Source organism: Grammomys surdaster, unplaced genomic scaffold (assembly GCF_004785775.1).
Source record: "Grammomys surdaster isolate TR1022 unplaced genomic scaffold, NIH_TR_1.0 189, whole genome shotgun sequence".
NCBI lineage: Eukaryota > Metazoa > Chordata > Mammalia > Rodentia > Muridae > Grammomys > Grammomys surdaster.
This window is the reverse complement of record NW_021604634.1, coordinates 4,457,531-4,466,212: the sequence shown is the minus strand read 5'-3', so window position 1 is coordinate 4,466,212 and position 8,682 is coordinate 4,457,531. Positions and strand designations below refer to the sequence as shown.

Genomic DNA, 8,682 nt, shown 5'->3' with positions numbered 1-8,682 from the left:
AAGAAAGAAAGAAAGAAAGAAAGAAAGAAAGAAAGAAAGAAAGAAAGGGGAAAGGGAGAAAGAAAGAAAGAAAGAAAGAAAGAAAGAAAGAAAGAAAGAAGGGGGAAAGGGAGAAAAAAAGAAAGAAAGAAAGAAAGAAAGAAAGAAAGAAAGAAAGAAAGGAAGGAAGGAAGGAAGAAAGAGGGGGGAAAGGGAGAAAGAAAGAAAGAAAGGAAGAAAGAAAGAAAGAAAGAAAGAAAGAAAGAAAGAAAGAAAGAAGACATTGTGAATTTTCCAGAAGAGTAGGGGATGTGGGAGGAAACAGAAGGCAAGCAGGGAGGGAGAGAGTGATGTCGATGAAGTATTCATATGTGGAGTCCTCAAGAAGACGACGACGATGAAGAAGAGCAGGAGGAAGGGGGAAGAAGAAGAGGAAGAAGAGGAGGAGGAAGTGGTGGTGCTGGAGCAGTGGCTCAGTTAAGAGCACTGGCTGGACTTCCATAGGATCCACGTTCAATTCCCAGCACTGACATGGCAGCTCATAACCATTTGTAACTCTATTCCCATAGGGTCTAATGTTCTCCTTCATGGGCACCAGACATGCACATGGTGCACAGCCAGACATGCAGCAAAAACACCTACACCCATAAAAATTTAATTAATTAAATTAAAATCTAATCTTTAGACGTATTTAAAAATCCATTCGTTTTGAAAAGGAAACGGATGAGGAATGGTGTAAGGAGACAGACTTCTGCTTTGACCACCTCTGGTTACTTTAATCCAAGTCATGTGGCACGGCAGTGTTGGGTAGCAATTTTATGAAAGCATTTGAAAGGTCAGACGTGCAATGCTGGTATTTATTTTAACTGTTTCCAACTCACAGTTTTCATCTCTCGCCACTGCTGCTCTGGGCAAATCACAGACTTCATAGCTCTTGGCACTGCTGCTGCAGCTGGAGCAGGGAATGTTCTCTTCTTCTCCACACCCTGGGCAGCTGGAGAAGCTCTTCCAGTACATAGACCTCCACCAGGATGAGTTTGTGCAGGTAGGAGAAGCTGCACGTGGTGCTCTGCTTGTTCCCGTCAGAATCTGGTGACAGCAATTTACTGGGAGATGCGGAATTTTGTGTCCAAAGATACAATTCCATTTAAAATGGTGAAACTTCTTACTGGGATAAAATATCAGGGCTCAGTAGATTTGTGGCAGAGATCTCTTAGTTCTGGGTTCTAGAAAGATACTCTCTGCCCCTGGCTGGTGTTCACAACACCTCTGTAGAGATCATGATTATTCTAGTCCATCAAGTATCCTACTTGGTTTGCAGAGATATCTAGATGGAGCAGGAGAATCTTTTATACTTCAGAGCCAAATTTGATAGTCCTTGCTTCATTCCTAACACCAGCCTGATTACCAGGATGTGGGGTGGACATGTTGGGGAAAAGAGGACAGCGGACAAAGAATAGAAAGAGGCCTTGGGAGCAAAAATAGGAGGGGAGCAGTAGGAGAGGAGTGGTAGGTGCGGGTCCTATGTCTCCCTGGGCAACTTCCCTCTCCCGACTCCACGGGCTCTTGTCCCTTCTGTTGGCATCTGAGCCTATGACCACAGCTTTCTCAACAGTGGTTTTGAGGTGTTTGTTTGTTTGTTTGTTTGTTTGTTTGTTTGTTTGAGACAGAGTCCAGGGTCACATGTAGCCCAGGCTATCCTGAACTCAACACTTGGTAGAGGATGGCCTTGGATGTCTGATCCTCCTGCCTCTGCCTTCCAGGTGCTGGGACTGTAGGTGAGCACCACTGTGCTTGACTTCCCACACCAATTTCATGCATCTAGGGCCTCCTTTGGGTCTCACTGGACTTCATGTTCTACACCCCTAATACCATGTTAGTCCAGTGGTTGCACTCCATCAACCAATATTAAGAATATTGTCATGCAAACAGAGATGAAGCCTTTGTGCTTCAAGCAATGGCACAAAGTTGACTCCCCAGGCCAATGTTCCTAAACATGGCTTCCATGTAATCCTTCCTCCTCTGCAATGGTCACCTGACAGGAAGACCACCTGGATTTCTGGAATTCAAGCAGACTCTCCAGAGTCAATTGAGATACCATGTCTTGTGGAAGCTGAGGGTGGGTGTGGGCTTTCTGTCAGAACATCCTCTCTCCAGCCTCCTCAAACTTGCCATCCTCTACAGGAGGGTGGGGGTATGTGAGTGTCAGCAACTCCTGATCTACACACTCTGGATGGAAATTTGTAAAACTTAATGTTCCTTAAATAAATTTCCTTATGATAAAAATGTAAATGCTATAACCAGGGAAGAGAAATCAAACAAGTAAGAAGCAGAGTCAAGATCAGCTGTCCTAAATAGACGCCATTTTCCCATTAACAGCGGTGACGTTCTGCTAGGCATGTGGTTGCACGCCGGTGATCCCAGCACCTAGGAAGCAGAGATAAAAGGACTCTCACAAGTTCTCAGTCATTCTGGTTTACATAGTAGTCCCACCACCCCCACCACCCCCTTAAAAAATTGGCTTAAGCAACTCAGGTTCCAATGCTGGACCATGAGTGATGATTTTGAATTATTCCATTGTGGGTGCCCTCAGTAAATGTTTGGTAATCCTATAACACAGTGGCCACTGTTCACCTGGATTAGGGAGTCTCATCCTCTTATTAATTTATTTGATATATATATATATTTTGTGCATGTGTGCAGGAATTCTTAGAAGCCAGAAGAGGGCACTAGATCCCATGGTCTGCAGTTACATGAAGTTGGGAGGCAACATGAGGGTGCTGGAAACTGAATCTGGGTCCTCTGCAAGAGTAGTACTTGCACTTAACCAGTGAGCCAACCCTCTACCCTCACCCTTCTTTACAGTTGGAAACCTGAGGCTAAGAGGTTAAGGAGTTCTCAAAGGGATGCAGTGCCCTGGGCTAAGGTGGGTTGGGTAACTAAACTCATGAATTTACATCCTGGCCTTGCCGCCTAGAGGACCAAACATGTAGGAAAGGGCTGACTGCATTCTCTCAACCTACCCTACCACATCTTTGGTATCAGATGCTTTTGGTCTCCAGGTTTTTAATTAAACCTCAAGTTCATCCATCGTGTGTTTGTATGTGTGTGTGTGTGTGTGTGTGTGTGTGTGTGTCTGGGTCTGTCTGGGTCTGTCTGTGTGTATGTGTTTGTATGTGTTTGTGTGTGTGTCTGTGTCTGTCTGTGTGTGTGTTTGTATGTGTATGTTTGTATGTGTGTTTATATATATATATATATATGTGTTTGTGTATATGTGTGTGTGTTTGTGTATGTTGTGTGTGTGTTTGTATCTGTGTGTCTGTGTGTATGTGTTTGTATGTGTTTGTGTGTCTGTCTGTCTGTCTGTATGTGTTTGTATGTGTGTGTTTGTGTGTTTATATATATGTGTTTGTATATATGTGTGTGTCTGTGTGTATGTGTATGTTTGTATATATGTGTTTGTGTATATGTGTGTGTGTTTGTATATATGTGTTTGTGTATATGTGTGTGTGTGTTTGTGTGTGTGTCTGTGTGTCTGTGTGTAAGCCAATGGTCAACACTGTGTGATTTCCTCAGGTGCTATCTACTTTGTTATTTTTTGTTTTGTTGTTTGTTTGTTTTGAAACCAAGATCTTACTGAGTTATCAAACGTCCTCAGCTTGATAGCCATTGAGTCTCTGGGATCCACCTGTCTTTGCCTTACCTGTTCTAGGATTACAAAGCCACCTCTGAGGGACTGCATTTGAGTTCTCACACTTGTGAATCGTCACGGCTGAAATATTGCCTCACTCCAACACTCGCTGTTGAGCATCCCTGAGGTTTTAAACTAAGCTGCAGGATTCCATGAACTGAAGAGTGTTTAGGGGCTTGTCTTCCATCAGCCTCTACCCAACTGGACAAGGGCTCTGTGCCCTACCTGACAAGCTCCTCATTGTGTTTCCTCACAGACCCTGAAGGAGTGGGTGGCCATTGAGAGTGATTCTGTGCAGCCTGTGCCTCGTCTCAGGCAGGAGCTCTTCCGGATGATGGCCTTGGCTGCAGACAAACTCCGGAACCTGGGAGCTGGGGTGGATTCCATAGACTTGGGTTCTCAGCAGGTACCAGGGATCTCCTTCCAGTTCAGGAGACTCCACCTCTATGGCCATCTTCCTTAGGTGGCATCAAGAGAAGCACTTACTCAGACCCTCACTGCAATCCCCATAGAGTCCAGGTTTCTCATAAGAATAAACATTCCATCTAGTCTAAAATGAGACTTGCTGTGGACTTCTGGTCATAGCAGGACTCAGGGCAGGTGAAGAAAAAAAATGAAGGTCATGAGTGTGGGTCAATGTGTTATTGGAAGACCTGTCTCTCCAGTTTTCCAAGCACTATCCTCTTTGCCTTTTTTTTTTCTTTGCATGCACAGGCGGGTCCCTGAAAGCACCATTTGAATGGTGTGCTCTTTCCCTGGAACCTTCCTAGTTAGGGTTTCCATTGCTGCAAAGAAGCACCATGACCAGAAAGCAGCTTGGGAAGAAAAGGGCTTATTTGGCTTATACTTTCATATCACTGTTTATCATTGAAGGAAGTCAGGACAGGAACTCAAACAGGACTGAATCCTAAAGGCAAGAGCTGATGCAGAAGCCATGAAGGGGTCCTGCTTACTGACTCAATTTCAGGGCTTGCTCAGCCTGCTTTCTTATAGTAGCCAGGACAACCAGACCAGAGGTGGCTTCACTCACAATAGCATGGGTCCTTCCCATCACTAACTAAGAAAGTGCCCCACGTCTAGATATTATAGAGGCATTTTCTCAGTTCAGATTCACTCCTTTCTGGCTTGTGTCAAGTTGATATTAAACCAGCTAGCACAGAACCATTGCTTAGAACTGCCTGCCATTCTACCATGGTAGATATGCATTAAAGCATCCAGTGTCTCCTCCTTTAGCACTGATAAATTCAGAATCATCAAAGATTAGATTTCCAGGATTTGGGAAATCCGCTGCTTTAAGCCTTTTGAGATCTCAGTTCTTGAAGAATATTTCCAAACAACTATATACAATTTGGCATTGTATATCTAATAATTACTGATTATCATAATTCAAATTTTTATAATGGAATATAATGATTTATGTTCCAATAGTTCTAGATATTGGAAGGATATCATGGTATACATTTTTGTTTTGTGGGTTTGTTTGTTTGTTTGTTTATTTATTTGGGACAGACTCTCACCATGTAGCTTTGGCTGGCCTAGAACTTACTCTGTAGTCCAGGCTGGTACAAAGGCATAGAGATCTACCTGCTTTGGGTCTTTAGACCTAGGAATAAAGGCATGCATCACATACTTAGCCATTGCATGCACTTCAGCGATGGGGGAAAGGATGCTCTGAAAAAATGATGTAAGCTTTACAGGAACTCAAGGATAGAGTAGACAGGAGTCTGTTTTGAATGTTCTAGAAGAAGAAAGAGTATATTCTCTTTGAGTTTTGTTGGTTTGTTTGAATGTTGAGATCCACTGTCCCACAGATGCCTGATGGTCAGAGTCTTCCCATACCTCCTATCATATTGGCCGAGCTGGGAAATGATCCCAAGAAGCCCACCGTATGCTTCTATGGGCACCTGGACGTGCAGCCAGCTCAGAAGGATGATGGGTGGCTCACAGACCCCTACACACTGACAGAGGTGGATGGTGAGTGTCATCTGGTCCCTAGGTGGAGCCTGTACGTAGTAAAGGCTTGACAGAGTTAAAGACTGTCCTTGTCTTTTAGCTATGGTTAAAGATGAGCAGAACTACTCTGTAGTTCTAGTGGTTCAGGAGTATTCCCAGATAGTCAGGAGGCTGGAGAAAGAATCAAAGTTTCAAGCCAAACCTGTGCTTCAAAGTGAATTTGAGACCAGCCTGGGCAACTGATAGGTGCCATATCTCAAAATAAAAAGTGAAGAAAGAAAAAAGAGGCCAGAGGTGTAGATCAATAGTAAAGTGCCTGATCTACTGACCTACATACTCCAGGTCCTAGATTTGATCACACACACACAGTAGAGGGTACACACACACACACACACACACACACACACACACACAAACACTATACTGCAGAGAGAGGATTAGAGAAATCCTGTTTTCATGTCAAAAAAGTTCATTTTCTTCCATTTGTGTTTGGAACTGTGAATTCTGTATCTTTGTGACCGCGTAGGATGGAGTTCTAGGCCAGTGAATACAGTTGTCTAGCTCACATTTTTTTTTTTAGCATACCTAACTTGTATTTTGTAAAGAAAGGAAGAAGAAAAATCAATAGAGATAGACACACGTCTGTTTCATTATTCTTCCAGTAGACAGCATGAGAGACTATGCAGGGCAAGCGATGTTCTGCAGCAAACTCTCGGGGATGTCAAGGAACTTGGACAGTTGAGCTCTTCTAAGACTAGTGGTGTGTGCTTAACCCAGCTTGTCTTACATGACTGATGTTGAACATCCCACTTGTATATAAGAATTTATGCCTTACATTTCTCTTGCTTCTTTTGCTGGTTTTTTAGACAGTGTCTCAAGCTGGCAAAACAACATCCACAAACATAAAATAAAATAAATATTTTTAGAGGATAGATTATTCTGGAACCAAGTATGTATGACCATGGTCCAGGAATGTAGATTCACAGTTCTCAAAATAATGTGCTCTACTGTAGAAGTGGCTGTCTGAGAACAAAGAAAATCATCACCTCTGACAGAAACCTTGCCAGAGACCACACATAGGTGGATCACGTAAGTGAGGAGAAAAATCTGCATAGATTTCAGATGCTATCTGATGACATGCTTTCCTTGTGGATTGGTCAAACTTGGAGTCTATTCAACATACATTCTCCAAGCTTTGAGGTTCATAAGGATGTTCAGGTTAGATACAGGGGTGGCAAACAAATGGATCCCAAGAGGACTAAAAGTATCCCAAAATGTTTGGCTTTGGTCTGCAATATTTTAACTAACCATAATCACAAAGTTCAGTCACTTGACTTTGTAGAAATTTCTAACACAGGTACGGATTGTCTTTTGTCTCAGAATTTGAGTTCCTATAGCTTATGTAACTTGGCAGACATCCCTGTACCATTTTAAAAAAAATTTTTCTTCCATTTTAAAAGGGAAACTGTACGGACGGGGAGCGACAGATAACAAAGGCCCTGTTTTGGCTTGGATTAATGCCGTGAGCACCTTCAGAGCTTTGCAGCAGGTAGGTGGCTAGCTGGGCCTCCTCAAGAGAGGAGGGTGTCATGAGGCAACTGTACGTAAGCATGCTTGGAGTTCTTACCCTGCCTCAGAGCACCACACCGCAAGCACCGCACAGCACTGCATACTCACTTCCTACAACAGCCTTGAGTGTGTATTATGTCACAACCCTTTTTGAGAGAAAAGCAAAAGCTTGGGAAACTTGGGGAACTCACTTAGAGCATCCCAGCCAGAAGCAATCATCCTGGAAGCATGGATTCCAGCCTGTAATGTTAGCCATGTCAAAAACAGAACATGGAGACCAGCAAGGAAAGGCCCTCACTGCCAATGCCTGATTTTGATCTCTAGGACCTACAAGGTGGAAGGAGAAAACAACATCATTTACATGTGTGCTGTGGCATGTGCATGCCCCCTCAATCATACTACCCCCCACACGCATGAAAAAACAGAACACAGTGCTGGGGAGATGGTTCCGTGGCTACTTCAATCCAGGACTTGAGTTCAGATCCCTAGCACCCACTGTAAAATGCTGGATGAGGTGACATATTTCTATAAATCCAGTACCAGGGCCCTGGAGACGGGTAGATCCTGGGAGCTTGTTGACTAGCCAAATTTGCTAAACAGTTCAGTGAGAGACTCTTTTAAAAATTAAGATAGAGAGCAACAGGTGGGAAGATTTGATGTTCATCTTTGTTCTCCACATAAGCATGCATGATTGAGTGAATCTGCACACACGTGCATGCATGGATACAACGTGTGCACAAGCACACAGCCTATGAGACAAAACCCACGAGGAGCCTGGCACACTCCTTAGCACCATGTCATGTCTCAGCGTGTAATTGTTAGAGTTCTCTGAAGCCTTCTCTGAGCTCTGGGAGAAAACCCCTTGGCTCACAAAGATACACAAATTAGTCAGACAAAAGGAATCAAAACTTTAAAGTCAGGCATCCTATGTCCAGGATAGAAAAACCCTAAGATCCATTTTGCCGACAGATCAAAGACTTTTATTAACTTCAAAGCAGATTGAACACATTTGAAAAATAACATTCTTGAAAGAAAACTTATCCTGAGGCCTAGCCATCTTTCAAAGGAAAGAATTCTCCTTTACCATGCTCAGAATTATGGGAACCAAAGAGTGATTTGTAATGAAACCTTTCTTCAGAAACACTCTTTAGGTGTGGAGGTACTGGGGAGATCATGCAGTTGGTAAAGTACTTGTCATGCAAGCATGAAGACTCATGTTCAAGTCCAAAAGGCACACATACAAAGCCAGGTCTTCATGCCTATAGCCCCACTGCTTGAGGAACAGGAAGATATTCCAACTCTCTGACATGCCAGTATAGCCAAACTGGCAAGCTCCAGATTCAATTAGAAAACTTGTCTTAGAAATTAAGGTGGAGAATAACTGAAGAGCACACTAGACATAGACCTCTGGCCTCCACACGCATGTAGCCACATGTGCATACGTAACACACACACACACACACACACACACACACACACACACACACACA

The 8,682-nt window shown here is 43.4% G+C and overlaps 1 protein-coding gene across 1 annotated transcript in view; it reads left to right on the top strand.

Annotated features, from left to right (window-relative positions):
• Window positions 1–851: 851 nt before the first annotated feature.
• Cndp1 (carnosine dipeptidase 1) overlaps window positions 852–8,682 on the top strand; it is a 29,343-nt gene continuing 21,512 nt past the window's right edge. Inside the window, exons 1-4 of the mRNA XM_028768978.1 lie at window positions 852–1,024; window positions 3,927–4,076; window positions 5,482–5,644; window positions 7,084–7,172. Of these exons, the coding sequence (XP_028624811.1) occupies window positions 944–1,024; window positions 3,927–4,076; window positions 5,482–5,644; window positions 7,084–7,172 (483 nt within the window). The 5' untranslated portion in view covers window positions 852–943. The remainder of the gene's footprint in view (window positions 1,025–3,926; window positions 4,077–5,481; window positions 5,645–7,083; window positions 7,173–8,682) is intronic.